This window comes from Chaetomium tenue (assembly GCF_020726465.1).
Source record: "Chaetomium tenue strain MPI-SDFR-AT-0079 chromosome Unknown F5144scaffold_1, whole genome shotgun sequence".
NCBI classification, from domain to species: domain Eukaryota; kingdom Fungi; phylum Ascomycota; class Sordariomycetes; order Sordariales; family Chaetomiaceae; genus Chaetomium; species Chaetomium tenue.
Window position 1 is genome coordinate 4,543,199 of NW_027117329.1, and position 15,215 is coordinate 4,558,413.

The 15,215-nt window shown below is 56.9% G+C and overlaps 6 protein-coding genes across 6 annotated transcripts; 3 read left to right on the forward strand and 3 right to left on the reverse strand.

The window, feature by feature from the left end:
• Positions 1-727: 727 nt before the first annotated feature.
• Positions 728-2,652, forward strand: F5144DRAFT_637943 (major facilitator superfamily domain-containing protein; the record flags this gene model as incomplete). Its single annotated transcript, XM_066792677.1, has 3 exons — positions 728-987; positions 1,329-1,473; positions 1,552-2,652. 3 exons carry the CDS (start codon positions 728-730, stop codon positions 2,650-2,652), a joined length of 1,506 nt encoding a protein of 501 aa, XP_066649047.1.
• Positions 2,653-3,647: 995 nt separating this feature from the next.
• Positions 3,648-4,580, forward strand: F5144DRAFT_557212 (uncharacterized protein). The gene is made up of 2 exons (XM_066788006.1): positions 3,648-4,042; positions 4,116-4,580. The coding sequence occupies exons 1-2, from the start codon at positions 3,702-3,704 to the stop codon at positions 4,195-4,197; spliced, it is 423 nt and encodes a 140-aa protein (XP_066649048.1). The 5' UTR covers positions 3,648-3,701; the 3' UTR covers positions 4,198-4,580.
• Positions 4,581-6,443, forward strand: F5144DRAFT_608641 (chaperonin 10-like protein). The gene is made up of 6 exons (XM_066791598.1): positions 4,581-4,965; positions 5,051-5,163; positions 5,220-5,300; positions 5,373-5,833; positions 5,892-6,030; positions 6,085-6,443. Exons 1-6 carry the CDS (start codon positions 4,790-4,792, stop codon positions 6,135-6,137), a joined length of 1,023 nt encoding a protein of 340 aa, XP_066649049.1. The 5' UTR covers positions 4,581-4,789; the 3' UTR covers positions 6,138-6,443.
• Positions 6,444-6,609: 166 nt separating this feature from the next.
• On the reverse strand, positions 6,610-10,315 carry F5144DRAFT_637955 (putative NRPS-like enzyme; the record flags this gene model as incomplete). The annotated part of the gene is made up of 7 exons (XM_066792678.1): positions 6,610-7,092; positions 7,169-7,438; positions 7,529-7,912; positions 7,976-8,062; positions 8,137-9,172; positions 9,250-10,010; positions 10,073-10,315. Coding segments are annotated over 7 exons (3,264 nt in total), but the record flags the coding sequence as incomplete, so codon positions are not given.
• A 1,778-nt stretch (positions 10,316-12,093) lies between these two features.
• Positions 12,094-13,422, reverse strand: F5144DRAFT_598183 (putative aldo-keto reductase; the record flags this gene model as incomplete). Its single annotated transcript, XM_066790924.1, has 5 exons — positions 12,094-12,682; positions 12,757-12,819; positions 12,892-13,031; positions 13,097-13,251; positions 13,323-13,422. 5 exons carry the CDS (start codon positions 13,420-13,422, stop codon positions 12,094-12,096), a joined length of 1,047 nt encoding a protein of 348 aa, XP_066649051.1.
• An 849-nt stretch (positions 13,423-14,271) lies between these two features.
• F5144DRAFT_589171 (O-methyltransferase) lies at positions 14,272-15,129 on the reverse strand (the record flags this gene model as incomplete). Its single annotated transcript, XM_066790006.1, has 3 exons — positions 14,272-14,495; positions 14,619-14,933; positions 15,015-15,129. 3 exons carry the CDS (start codon positions 15,127-15,129, stop codon positions 14,272-14,274), a joined length of 654 nt encoding a protein of 217 aa, XP_066649052.1.
• Positions 15,130-15,215: the final 86 nt, after the last annotated feature.

The following is a 15,215-nucleotide window of genomic DNA, read 5'->3' on the forward strand; positions in this document are numbered from 1 at the left end:
TGTCACCGGTGTGGTCTTCCTTTCGATCCATGTGTAGTTCCCAGTTATTTTGGGAGCTCCGGGAACACCGTTTTGGGACTCCGCAGGCTCCGGTGCAGCAGCCCAAAACGGAAATTTGTTTGGTTCTCCTTGGCGGAGTGACCGGAGTTTAATGGGCCCGCCCCATAATAACGGACCGTGTAAGTGCCGACACAACCACCCAACCTCAGATAAGCCAGCCTGGAACTGACCGGGAAATCCTTTGAAGGCTATTAACGTGTTTTTTTTTCTCTTCAGTCTTGCTAAGCCAATGTAGCAGTTAGAATACTAGTATTTTCCGTGCTCCACAGCTAGTTCAGAAGAATTAATCATCATCGTAATGTGTTGCGAGAATGTTGGTAATCCTGTTATGAACTTCTGTCGAGTTCGCGAGATAACAAGATGTCAACTTGCCAAACTATCCATCAGGGTTCATTCATTTGATAAAGTTTAAATCCCTCCGGAAATAGAGTGCCTTCATAACCCACCTCGTCCGTTCCTGCCGTGTTTCCTCAGCTACTATCACTCACAACGGTCTTCAAGCTTCCCTACCACAAGAGCTGCAACCACCAACAACCCCATGGCAGCAGCCACACCCCAACCTTCGACCAAGTCGTCCCAGACCCCGACCATCATGGAAACACCCAATATATCCACCGAAAAGCAAGACCAAGACCCAGAGAAGAACCAACCACGCAACACCACCACGATGGACGAAAAGGACGCACCGCACCACGCCCTCCCAACCAAATTCATCACCAGCCACGACACCAGCTCAGGCACAGACGCCCCACCATCCCCCAACAACACCTCACCCACCACCACCCCCGTCATAACCCCCGTCATAACCGGCGCCACCCCGCGCACCCTGCACGGCCCGCGCTGGCTGCTCGTCTGCCTAGCCATCTTCTCCGCCAACCTGCTGTACGGGCTGGACACGACCATCGTGGCCGACATCCAGGGGGCCGTGTCGGAGACCTTCGACAATGTCACGCAGCTCGGGTGGCTGGGCGTGGGGTTCACGCTGGGGTCGACGGTGGCCAGCCTGCCGCTGGGGAAGGCGTTTGGGGTGTTTGATGCGAAGTGGGTGTTTGTGGTGTGTTTGGTCAATTTTGCGGCGGCGAGCGCGTTGTGTGGGGCGGCGGGCGGGATGGGCGCGATGGTGGTGGGGAGGGTGTGGGCGGGGGTTGGGGGGGCCGGGATGTATTTGGGGTGAGTGTTTGTTTGGCGTTGTCTCTGTCTTGATCTGGTGTTGGTGGGTGGCTGGGTTTGGTTTGGGTTGGTTTACTGACGGTTGGGGTGATGTCTAGCACGCTGAATCTCTCGACTCTTCTCAGCTCGCCCAAGGAGCAACCGTTTTATGTTGGGCTGACCGGGTTTGTGTACGGCAGCGGGTGTGTCTTGGGCCCTGTTGTGGGCGGCGCCCTTGCGGACAGTGCTGCGACCTGGCGTTGGGTGAGTTGGGATGCTATCCCCTTTTCTAAGGGAAGGGGGGGTGATTATCGTGATGAGTGAGCAAGCTGACCATCCTAGGCCTTCTACCTCAACCTGTGCATCTTCGCGGCCGCCGCCCCGGTCTACATCTTCCTCATACCCTCCCTCCCGCGGCGGCCCAACCCCTCCTTCACCAGCAACATGAAAAGCATGGACTGGCTCGGCACGCTCCTCACAGCCGGTCTCTACTCAGCCTTCACCGTCGCCTTCTCCTTCGGCGGCGTGCTCTGGGCGTACAGCGACGGGCGCACCATCGCACTGATCGTCGTCTGGGCCGCCTGCACCCTCGCCTTCGGCATCACGCAAAAATACTCCATCCTCACCACCCCTCTCGACCGGCTCTTCCCCGGCGAATTCCTCCGCGACCCCCAACTCATCCTCCTCTACATCATCATGTCGTGCGGCGGCGCCGCGCTCTTCGTCTCCATCTACTACATCCCGCTCTTCTTCCTCTTCGTGTACGGCGACTCGGGCATGCAAGCCGCGGTCCGCCTCCTCCCCTTCATCTGCCTGTACGTCGCCACCATCCTCACCTGCGGCGCCGCCATGGGCCGCACCGGCTACCACGCGGCGTGGTTCCTGGCCTCGGGCCTCTGCCTCACCGCCGGCGCCGCCGGCATGTACGCCGTGCGCGCCGACACACCCCTCGCCCACATCCAGGGCTTTGGCGCCCTGCTCGGCCTGGGCATGGCTACCTCGCAGGCGGGGTATGCGGTGGGGAATCAGCTGGTGCGGCCCGCGCGCGCGGCGGAGCTGATCCAGTTTTTGAATGTTAGTCAGGCGGCGAGTCAGTTGATTGGGTTGGCGATTGCGAGCGCGGTGTTTCAGACGCAGGCGGTTGGGGGGATGGCGAAGGTGTTGGGGCCGTTGGGGTTTGGGGAGAAGGAGATTCAGGCGGCGGTGGCCGGGGCGAGGAGTGATGTGCTGCAGCGGGTTGGGCCGGATGTGAGGGCGCAGTGTATCGATATTATCGTGCATGCCATCTCGCAGTGCTGGTTGTTGGTGGTGGCGGCGGGTGCGGTGTATACGCTGTGCTCGGTTTTCTTGACGCGGTCGCGGTGGATTGTGCGGAAGAGTGATGAGGATGGGGTGGTGGGGGAGAGTGAGGGTGGGAGTCGCGAGGGTTTGGAGAGGGCCTGATTGTTACGGTATGGGGAAGGAATGGGGATGAGGATGGAGATGGGAATCGTTTCGATCGTAGATCATGCTTAAGACTTCGTAGAGCGCCAAAAGTTGCAGTTCAGTCAGGGCCGAGCGGAAAACATACAGAATGGAGAATGGGTAGGTATTAACTAATAGCGTCCATAATAAACAGTTGAGCGCCTCATTGTAATCCTGTCATGCTAGGTAGGTATCATTGGTGTATGCTATCACTGCCCATCTGCACTATATATACAAGTTCTTTCCCGCCATTTTCCAACGAGGACTACCGCCCGATGGGAAGTGGCCCTAGCGACGGTGGCTTAATTGGCACTGGCGGTAGTCCTGCCACCCCGGTTTCGCACCTGTGTAATACCCTGGAGGTTACAGGTTCGAGCCGGGGTGAAACATGAGATTTAAGAGGGCATTGCGCTCTTAGATCTGTCCCGGAGAAATCCCCAACGGGGTTTCGTAGCTAGTCACCTCCCCGGATGGGGGGCTGGCCGGTGAGCTTTTGCCTTTTTGTTCTCAGTATAGTGTAAATAGGTTACCTTCTGGCGATTCCACAGTACAGACTGACATTAGTTACCTAGGTATGTACATCACACGTTCCGGGCATCGTCTCACAAGCCCTTAGCTATCAAAACCGAACTCGAACGGAAAGTAAAAAAATAGAAAAGAGAAGGAGGCCAAGAAAATCGAGTAAAAGGAATGGAAGAATAGAAGTTGAATCAAAAAGTAGACTTTGGGTTTCCAAATTGTGAAGCTTGGTAGCGGGGTGGACCGTGAAGGCTTGGTTGGGTCTTTTGCTTCGATGCTGCCGAATGAGCCCGCAGTTGACGTTAGTTAGGTATGGTATACCAGAATAATATGTAACAAGGATGACCCGGCCGTGCAGAATGCGGGAATGTGCCCGGGCTGATTTGGAGAACCAGAAGCTCGGGTCATGTGACAAGCAGTGCCATAAGTTTGGTGCCTTGCTTGCTGTCGCCTGCTTCACTTCCTCATCTCTTACATCTCAATCACCTGTACATCCAACACGCGTCAAAATGGCACCAAACACCCAAACAACCGGCGCAGGCTCACTCAAAGTCAAGGGATTAAAGCCAGCAGATGTATTGACCCCCATGCGTATTTGCTTCCGGGTGCGCGTGGAAGATATCCCGGGCGCGCTGCCGGATCGATGCGTCATTCTCGCCAACGACTTCTTGAACCGCAACCTTCATCGCGACTTTGATCGCGAGCGCGACTACGCGCACACCCCCGTCAACATTAGGAACGAAGGCAAAGCGTGGATAATCCTCGATGTTAACAAGCACCTAGAACCGAAGCCAGATCCGAGGACCGTGGAGCTCGTGCCGCTCAGAGTCAAACGCGTCGAGGGTTCATTGTGGGTTGCCACTTGCCATGTCTGATACGCGACTACGCGTACGCCGAGTTATCACGCTAACTTGAGGTTCTAGGGAGTATGGAACAGTGCATTACGCCAACCTTCGATCGTACACGTCTCTCTTCCCATGGGGTAGCAGGCGCGTCAGAATGTAGGTGAAAGGGGGCCTCAGACCAACACCGTGGTCATGACTGTGGTATGGTGCCTGGCGCAAGTTTCGTCACGTGTCCGGACACCGGTGGGCCAAACTGCCTGCCGGCTGCTGTCAAACCGCCGCCAAGCCGACCAAACTACCTATCCGATCAACTTACCCATCCCCCCTTCAAGCACCGAGCTTCGAGGGCGCAGTTGCCAAGTATAACCGGAAAGCTTAGCTGCCAAGTCCGTCCCAACTGCGAGAGGACCCACATTTTGGACTCCGGATTCCCCTTTGATCTTGGGTAAGGAACGGAACTCTGTGATACCTCAGCCCTTCAAGGAAGGCCAGAGGGGGGATTCGGTGGAATGACCATAGATATCACTTGACCGAAAGCTGAAAATAAAAATAGTTTTATTAATTAATTGGCATCGTTCAAGTTCTGGCTCTGCGTCTCCATTCTCCAACCAAACACACTGGTGTCTTGCAAGTTGTACCTCCTTCGTCCTCCTATATATTCAGGACTCTGCTCTTCTTGTTCACATCGTCACACACACCCATCCACAAAGTCTCACCTCACTCGATCCCCGCCCCCAACCCCTAACTCCACCATGGCCCTCCCCAAAACCTTCAAGCAAGCCGCCTTCCACTCGCAGGGCGCCGCCCTCACAATCGAGGATGCTGAGTTGCGATTGCCCGGCCCCGGTGAGGTGCTCGTCAAGGTAGAGGCCTGCGGCGTCTGCTTCTCCGATATGTTTGCCCAGCAGAACGTCATGGGTGGCGGATTGTAAGTCTAGCCAGCTTCCTTTCCTCTGCATTTTTGAAGGTAACGAGGCACTGATGGATGGATTGATTGTTTCCCCGCAAAATAGCCCCATCGTCCCGGGTCATGAAATAATTGGCCGCGTTGCTGCTATTGGCGACGGTGTGACGGCTTGGAAGGTCGGCGAGCGCGTGGGGGCTGGATGGCACGGTGGTCACGACGGTAGGGCTTTTCGAATGCTGCAAATTCCCGGGCGTTCTCTTGCTCATCATGCCCAGGAACTTGCTTTGCATGCAAGAAGGGCATGTACCAGATGTGCGACAACCAAGTCGTCAACGGCGAGACCAAAGCCGGCGGATGTACGTTCTCCCCGACCATACCTTTCCCATCAACCCCCCAGTTCCACACAACTAACCACCCCCCCCCCTCAGACGCCGAATACGTGCTCCTCCGCAGCGAAGCCACCGTGCACGTCCCCTCGCACGTCCCCGCCGCCCAATGCGCCCCCATCCTCTGCGCCGGCATGACCGTCTTCAACGCGCTGCGGCACATGGGCGTGCCGCCCGGCGAGACCGTCGCCGTGCAGGGGCTCGGCGGGCTCGGCCACCTGGCCATCCAGGCCGCCCAGCGCATGGGCTACCGCGTCGTGGCCATCAGTCGGGGGGCAGACAAGGAGGCGCTGGCGCGCCGGCTGGGGGCGCATGAGTATGTTGATGCTGGTAGGGAGGGGGATGTGGGGGAGGCGTTGCGGAGGTTGGGCGGGGCGAGGCTGGTGATGACGACCGCGCCGACGGGGGAGGGGATGGGGGCTTTGCTGAGGGGGTTGGGACCGATGGGGAAGTTGTTGATTCTTTCGGTTCCTGGGGATGTGTCTGTTAATACGGGGGTTATGGTAAGTTGTTGGGGGGGGGGGGGGGGGGTATTGGGTGAAACGGCTAACGGCAAGACAGTTAAAATACGCTCTTTCGGTGCAATCCTGGCCCTGTGGTCACGCCACTGATTCGGAGGATGCCATCCGGTTTATGGATCTGCAAAAGGTGGATTGCATGGTGCAGACCTTCCCGCTCGCGAAAGCAAACGAGGCCTTCAGTAAGTTGATGTCCGGCTTGTTAGGCGGGTTCAGAGGCTAATGACAATGCGCAGACGCCATGATGGACGGAAGCGTCCGCTTCAGGGCCGTTATTGTGATGGAATAGGGGTCGTCTTGAGGAAGAATGCGTTAACCGGGGCTCAGCACTGGGGTTGATTGATTGGTAGACGAATAGTGGCACGGATTCCATCAAGAGTGTCACGATCATGGCTACGATGTTGACTCATGGTTTCTATCTTTATTACTGCTAGTAAGGTGATCGAAGGTGCATGTGGCGTTTAACCAAATTCAAACTACAAAGTTCAAGAGAAAAGAGGCAAGATGGGGCATTGACATATTTCTAAACCACAATATTAACCAGTGGTCTGTAGTCTCCAACTATACCATGTTTACAAATGATGCTAAATTTCCCCATCTAATTGTGTCTCTACCCTAAAGTAAACCACTTGTCTTCAATCACCATAACCACACTCATGCTAAGAGATACATCTTCCACTCTAAAACTCCGAGCCACTTATCTCTGTAATCATCCTCGTTTATACTCACGATAGATTCTTCCAGTCTCAGTTCACAAACCCCCAACTCATCAACCAACGTTTCAAGAACTTCTTGACATATCCATCTTCCAAAATCATCGGAGGGTTGCGTAGCACCGGACAGTCCCGTTGAGCAGCCGTAGTGTCAAACACAACAGCCGATTTCTGACCAGCAGCATCCCGGACTCCATCGACGCTGTTAACCACCTCCCTGCCTCCATACTGTTGTTCATAGTAATCCAGCAGCTTCACGGCCGGGTTACGCTCTTCCTGGCCTAGGGCTGCACTCGCACGCAGCTTAGCTAGCCAGAGCGCGGATGAGACCTCGACGAAGGGCGGGATACTAGGAATAGAGTGGAGAGCCCGCAGCAAGTCTGCCCAAGCGAACGACGCCGGGTTGACCAGGTTGTAGAAGATAGGGGGGTTGGAGGCGTCGAGGTCGCAGGGCCGGGGCGCCGAGTCGAGCTTGTCGGCCAGTTGGAGGATGGCGGTGGCCAGCGTGTCGACGGGGAGCCAGGCGCAGGTCTGCCAGTGTGAGCAATGGCCCAAGGGGGGACATGAAGGTATGGTGCATAACGAAAATAAAAATAAAAATACGCACCTCATCCAACGCCGGCAGCGCCCTCAGAAAGAAGACAGACCGAATCAAGCTGGGCACAAACTCGCGCTCATTCCACACCCCTTCCGCCCTATCCCCCACCACCTGCCCAATCCGCAGCACATACGCCCTGGCACCAGCCTCCTTCGCAGCCCGAAGCATCATATGCTCGCCAACCAGTTTAGACTGGGCATACCCCATCGGCGACGCCCACCCCAAATCCGGCACCGGCTCCTCCTTCACCACCACCAACCCCTTTTCCTCCACTCCATTCTTCATCACCACCTCCTCAACCCCGCCCTCAACCCCATTCTTCACCACCCCCCCAACCCCCTCAACCTTTGTCCCCACCTCCCCCACAACCCCAACACTCGACCCAAACAGCACCACCGCCCCCCTCCCCCCTTTTCCCTGTCTCTGTCCCCGTCCCACCGCCACCGAAAAATCCACCAACGCCCTCAACCCCCTCAAATGCGTCTCAAAACTGCCCAGCCCCAAACCAAAGTGCACCGGCCAGGCGAGGTGGATGACCAGCGAGCAGGTGGCGAGCAGGTCGGCGTAGATGGTGGGGTCGGTCAGGCCGAGGTGGGGGAGGGAGGGGTCGGGGGTGGGGAGGGCGTGGATTTTGGAGGAGGGGGAGGAGGGGGTGGGGGTGGTTTGGGCGCTTTGGGGGGTGGTGGTGGTGAGGAGGTGGGAGAGGGAGCGGGTGTGGAGGGAGGTGTGGATGCGGGCGAGGGCGGATGAGGTCTGCTGATCTGGGGCTGGGTGGTTGGGATTGTTGGTGTTGGTGGTGGTGGTTGTAGTGCGGACGAGGCAGAAGACGCGGGAGATGAAGGGGGAGGCGATTAGCTGGGCGAGGACGTGCGCGCCGATGGAGCCGGTTGCGCCGGTGAGGAGCTGGGTTGGGAGGAGTGGTTAGTTTATATCTGAGCAAGGGGAGAAAAAGAAAAAGGGGGGGGGGTTCCTCTTACCACAGTCTTGCCGAACCCGCCATACTTTGTAATTAAATCCTCCATCTGGCGCTTCACTTGAGCTGGGCTAGTACTCTCGGATTGGCCGTCACCCTTCACAGTCCCCCGGCCGAGCGAATAGAGGAAACCCGCGAGCCCCTTTCCGTTGCCACACTCATAGACAACGTTGGACGGAAGATCCCTCCCTTGCAAATCCAGGCGCCGAAGCAGCGCCCGGCGCATCTGCAACGCCTGGAGGCTGTCGACGCCCGCGGCAAAGAAGTCGGCGTCTTCCGACGGCAGCGACCGGCCCGTCGCCTCCTGGAAGACACCGGCCACCAGGACCCCCAACTCGTCCAGGCTCAAACCCGTAAGTGGCGCCCGCCCCCTTTTCTCATCACCACCATTACCCGCAGTCCCATCTTCCATGCGCGTGTAGAGACCATCAATAACCCCCGCAAACCCGCTATACACCTGCGCCCGGATGATGCTCCCCTTATCCGTCCGCGGGTAGTCCACATCCACCCCCAGCACGGCCACCATATCCCGCGAGATCTGACTAAACGCCTCCGCCCCGGCATTCGCCTCCACCACCGCCGGCCACACCGCATCCAGATACTCCCCATCCTCCAACCCCGCACCCCCACCCGCACGAAACAACAACAACCCCGGAACCGGCCTCTCCACCCCCACCACCACCGCCTCACGCACAAGCGGGTGCTGCCGAATCCGCCCCTCCATCGGCAGCGGAAGCACCTTCTCCCCAGTCACCAGAGTAACCCGATCATCCAGGCGCGTGATGCACTTCCAGGCGTCGGGGATGGTGGGGTGGGGCGCGAAGACGTCGCGCGAGCGCCAGGAGCCGGGTACGGGGGTGTCTGAGTTGCTGCTTGTGGAGAGTGCTGGGTGGCCGGGGAGGTAGACGGCTTCGTAGAGGTTGTCGCCGAGTGAGTCCATGTGGATGAAGGCGCGGTGGTAGGCGTAGAAGCGGATGTAGTTCCAGCTGTGGTCGGCGGGGGCGCGGTTCATGCTGTCGCCGGCGAGGCCGGCTTCGGTGCTGTTGTGGGTGAGAGGGCCCGGGAGTTAGTCTTGGTTGTGGTTGTTGTACCGAGGGTATTGGTTGTAGGTACTTACGTGCCAAAGACCACAGCCAGGTTAACACCCTCTTCCACCAGCCGATCACCCAACTCATCCGGCGTCTTTGCGCCCGCACTCGTAACCACCTTCGCCGCCCGCAGATACCCCACACCCTCCGCCGTCTCCGCCAACAACCCCAACACATACGGCACGACATGAATAGCCTCCGGCCGGACCCGCCGGACCGCCACCACCAGATTCTCAGCCGTCAGTGGCATGGTGGCGCTGTACATGTGGGCCGTCTTGGCCCGGTACATGGCCTGCAGGCAGGTGGAGATGCCGTATAGGTGGTACCACGGCAGAGGGTTGAAGTTGGCCACGCCCGCCCCTTGAAGTGCATGCGTCAGCAGCGCCCCGTGGCTCACCGTCACCGGCTTGGGCAGCCCCGTGCTGCCGGATGAGTGCATGATTAGGGCTGGGCGGTGGGTTTCTTCGTCGCGGTTGATAATTCGCGAGAATCGGGGCGCGTTGGGGTTGGTGTCGGGGTCTGGGTCAGAGTCGTAGTCTTGTCGGGAGGGGATGGGGAGGGGTTTGACGGGGTAGTCGGCGGCAACTGCTGCGACTTTGTCCGTGATGGTGGAGGCGGCGCCGTGTACCAGGATGGTGCATCCCGTCTGCTTGAGGAGGTTTAGGATGGCGGGTGGCGGGATCCGTAATGATAGACACAGCGGCGTGTAGCCAAGCCGGCTGAGGGCAAACACGGACACGACGTAGTCTACAGTCGATGGGGCGAGTAGTCCAATCGGGCCACGGCCGTTCTGGTGAAAGGGGTAAGCAGGGAAGTAAAACACATTTGAGGTTCATGACCAGGTTGACTTACAGATTCAAGACCGAGTGACTGGTATTTCTTCACAGCCCCATCGATGAAGGAGTCGAGCTGTTTACCCGTGAAGCATTCATAGTCGTCGACCCGGTCTGGGTATCGAGGGTAGCCTAGGATTGGTGTCTGTATCTCATCACTGGCTCGGTGACGAATGATGTCGTCCAGCACTTTCAGATCACCATACTTCTGGTATAGCTCCTGAACGCGGTCCTGGGTCAGGTGGGACATTGTGGATAATAGGTACGATTTGAGCAGAAATTAGAACACAGAAAGAAAGCGGAACGAATGTCCCCTGGCTGGGTTAACAAGGGAAATATCATCAGCTACTTCTTCATCTCTCTACCTTATTCTACGAGTACTATATTCTTCTCCTGAATTCCTGTGTTGATAGCAATATCTGTGCCTCGCCGCATCCCAGCTTCCAGACTTGCCTGGGGCCTACAGGTGCCCAAACCGGTCGACATCAGCCTCAAAGAACAGAATCGGTCCTTGCCGGAAACTCCTTGATGCGCGGTTCCGGCACAACGATGATGTCGTGAGTGGACATAGTTCAGTTGACCGACTCCGCAGCCCCCTGCTGCGGAATATGTGCGGGAAGGTAGTACCAAGGCAATAATATATAAATACCTTATGTGAAACAGGATGATTGTCATCCCATCAGCATGCGGAGGCGGCGGAGCCACGCGTATTACGAGGAGGATCCAGTAGGCAACCCCGGAGTTGTCCCCCAGCTTGGTCAAGACGCTTAGACACCCTCCGGCATGATTTGGTGCAGGGCACCTAGCCATCGCTTCTACATCTGAGCTTGCGTGTCGTCACTTTTTCATTTTTTTTTTTTTTTTTTTTTTTTTGAATGGGGATCAAACTGGTTGGGGACGGCTGTGTTACCTTTACATTTTAGTTCGAGCAGAACTTCCATGCGTTGCCTGTTCAAGGCGTCTTCCGAGAATTAAAACGGTAAGGAACGTGTATGTGCTTGTATTATCTTGTTGTTGTATCTTTGGCCCACAGACAACCCCTGCCGACTGCCAAGCTACTCACGTCATATCATTGTTAAATGACCTTGCCAACCGACATTGGTCGCTCTCTCACTGTAGGTAGTTTCTTATCGAGCTTGAATCCTATCTCATTCCACACTTTTGGTGCCAACATCTTCCAGGTCTCTTAGGTCTCGAGAAGACAAAACGAGAAAAAGAATTAAAAACCACAGTGGAAGGTATGACTGAGCCAGTGGTCAAGTTTAAAAAGAGACAGAGAAAAACGCAATCGAGAAAATGCCCCGAGTCGCCAACCGGAAGCCAATCCGGCAGCTCGTCTTCTGACGACGACAGTGATCGGCCCGGTCGTCGCGACAAGAAAAACAAGACAACCACCGGTAGCGAGGCATCGGGGATATCACGAAGAGTCTAGGAGGCACCACAGTCGCTCATGCAGACAGAGGTGGCGGCGTCGTTGATAAGAACAACGAAGGGCAGGAGGACGAAGGCGCCGACAACATTTCACCTATCTGCGCCATTTGTGAGAAGAGCTATACATCGCCTGTTGTGACAAAGTGCGGCCACTACTTCTGCGAATCTTGCGCTTTGACAAGGTACCGGAAAGATCCAAATTGCGCCGTGTGTGGGACTGCGACAAATGGCATATTCAACTCGGCGAAACAACTTCAGCGCGCACTTGCGAAGAAGGCGGGCAAAGAGCGGGGGGATCAATCTGATTAGGGTCAGAACTGGAAGTGAAACAGTGCAGAAGAAAAGTAGTAGTTTATCACTAACACGAGAGGAGCTTTCGTGGATGATCCAGTAAACCGTTCCGTCGTAGATTTCAAGTTGTAGCTGTCCAAACTTGTTACTTGATTAAGCTGACAGTTCAATCCTAGGCCAATGTTGAATAATATTGAAGGCCAGAGTCTAAGTTCTTCGTCCTGTGGTTGACAAACAATAAGTCTAATAATCGGCACCAACATCCGCAGCCCCTAACACGCCAACACCAAACCACCCCAACCACCCCCCGTAGACACCTCACTTCCGCAACGGCGGCGTATCCCTCACCAACCCGCCCATCAACTGCTCCGCCACGCGCTGCCCATGAACCTCCGCCCTTTCAATCGCCGCCCTCACCACCGCATCCTCCTCCTCCGTCAACCGCACCCGCCACGCCCCCCAATTCTCCTCCAAAAACCCCACCCTCTTCGTCCCCGGAATCGGAAACACCGTCTCCCCCCCCTGCCGCATCATCCACGCCAGCACCAGCTGCCCACTGGTACACCCCTTGCGCGCCGCCAGCCCCTCCAGCACGCGCACCAGCGCCAGGTTGCGCTCAAAGTTCTCGGGCGCGAACCGCGGGATGCTGCGCCGGAAGTCGGAGGGCGCGAAGTCGGAGGGGGAGGCGTACCGCCCCGTGAGCATGCCCCGGCCGAGCGGGGAGTAGGCGACGGTGGCGATGCCGAGGCGCCGGCAGGTGGTGAGCAGGTTGGTGGCGGGGTCCTCGATGTCCATGCTGAAGGGCGAGTACTCGATTTGGTAGGCGGTGATGGGGTGGATGGTGCAGGCGCGCGCGAGGGTGTCGGCGCCGCATTCGCTGAGGCCGAGGTAGCGCACTTTGCCGGCGCTGGAGGGGAGAGAGGGGGGTGGTTAGTGGGTGTTGTCACGTTGTGTGTGGCTGCCTTGGAAGGGTTGGCTTACTCGACGAATTCTTTCATTGTCGCCACAATCTCCTCGACGGGCGTCTCGCCGCTGAAGCGATGGCTAGTGATACGCAATGAGTTAGCAGTCCGTCTTCTAGCATCTTTGATTTCAAGACCACGATGACAACCTCACCAGTACAGAAGGTCAATGTAGTCGGTATGCAACCGCTCGAGGCTCTCGGCCACCGACTGACGGATGTACTCGGGGTCGTTACAGATTTCCCTCCCGCCATCAGAGGACACCTTGTTGCCAAACTTAGTGGCTAGGAATATCTAACCAATAGAAAAAGAAACCTACAAGTTAGCTCAAGGCTTAAAGACAAAATAAGGAGGCCTACCTCATCCCGCTTGCCCGTCCGCTGAAACCACTTCCCGAGGAGCTCCTCGCTGTCTCCGTACAAAGCCGCCGAGTCCCAATGGGTACAACCAAGCTCGTAGGCGCGGTCGAGGAAGGCAAAGCGCTCCTCGTCCGGTGGTGGGGAACCATAGAAAGCTTTGGAGCCCAAGAGTGTTAGCCATGCTGGTCCAACTGTAACCTCCACACATATTACCAAGGCAACTCACAGCTAAGCCCCATCAGCCCCAGGCCGAGGGCGGGAATGTACGGTCCGTTCCTACCGAGGCGGCGTAGGATCACGTTGCGTTTCTGATCGGTGGTTTCCATCTTCAACTTGGAGTAGGATGTCGTTGTACAATTGCCCGTGTTCAACGGCCCGGAAAAGGGGTTCAAATTGACAACAGTGGTTGCCCGAGTTGAGACGAAGTTGACGTCGGTGTTACCGCGTGGTAGAGTGAGATGCGGGGGTTGGGGAACGTTGTGCAATCGTAAACCAGCTAATAAGATATACGGTTTAGGTCTCAAATGGCAATAAATAACGGTCAGTCTCAGGAGTCAGGCCTTCAGCCGTTGTCTACAGGGAGGGGGCAATATATGCCAAGTGCTATGCCAGTTACCGAAAGCGAGAAATCCTACCACTATTACAATGTAGGTAATTATGTCTGATCCTTCGCCTGGGGTTTTGCATGCATATAAACGAGGAAGGGAGGGACGCATTGCCGGAGTTTCTCGATCGGTGTTGATCTTCGACTTGTTTACACCCTTTCTGAACTCCGGCATCATCAACGCTGCAGGACATTAACGATCACTTGGCTGAGTGACATGCTGAAACAATTTGTGCGATCTTCAAATACAGCGAGGAGTAAGCAAGCAAAGCCCCGCATCGTTGTAGTACGGCCTTGGGCGTGTGTTCTCCGCATGGGCCTGGAACCATAACACAAGCATTCAGGGGCTCAGGGGTTCGCACAGCAGATTGCATTGGTTTATCTGCAGAAACGACCACCTACCTAATCTAGTATGCAACCTCCGCCGCCATGATGCCCTCCCTACAACAGCAAACCCCCTTTCCCGGCCCCCACTTACCGCCGGACAGCAGCGGAGATGAATCCACAAACCGACGACGACAGCAGGAACCACACACCACCACCACCACCCTAACAACCACCAGCCACAAACTCAGTTAATGAACCCATTGCCATTAACTCCCGCACCCCCATCCTTCCACTTTATCAGCGTCAGGCCATCGAACACAGGCAGCAGGACGGAGTCGACGCGGGGGTCGGCCTTGCAGAAGCGGTTGAAGCGGTCCAGTGCCTTGCCGTTGGCCGTCCAGTAGGGGCGCACCTTGTCGGGCAGCTGCGGGTTCGCGTCGGTCGAGATGGTCATGCCGCGCGCAAAGACTGGAAGGGTGGGGTGTCTCGGTTAGTAACTCCGGTTTCTGTTTGTTTTGGGGCGCACACCGCTCCTCTCTTCTTTGGGGTTGCGGGGGTTGTTCATGCTTGCTTGTGCTTGTGCTTGCTTACTATTGTCGCACAGGATCAGCCCGCCGGGGCTGAGCAGCCTGCGGTCGAGGATCTTGGCCACGTAGTCCTGGTAGCCATCCTTGTTGGCGTCAACGAAGACGAGGTCGAAGTGGCCCGTCAGCCGGGGGATGCTGTCGCCGGCGGGACCCTCGATCAGCGTGACGCGGTCGTTGAGGTGGTACTTGTCAAACGTGCGCCGCGACGCCGCGATCATCTTGGGGTCCAGCTCCAGCGTCGTGATCTCCGTCTGCAGCGGCCCCGTTGCCTCGTGCCACGCCATGGCGCTGTACCCCGTGTAACAGCCGATTTCGAGGACTGTTGGTGGGGTGGGCGGGGCGCGTCAGCTTCTGTTGTCTTGTGGCTATATTTGGAATATGGATGGGATGGGATGCATACTGCGCTTGGGCTTGAGCAGCGAAGCCAGAAACTTCATGGTGGCGCCCTGGAGCGGCGAGGACATCTTGTCGGCGTCCTCGAACTGGCTGCAAGTCCAGTCCCAGAGCTCGTTCATGTTGTCGGAGACGTCGTCCGAGACGTTGGTGCAGTACTCAGTGACGGTGGCTGCCATCTCGGGCTGAGATCCTCTGTTAGTCATTC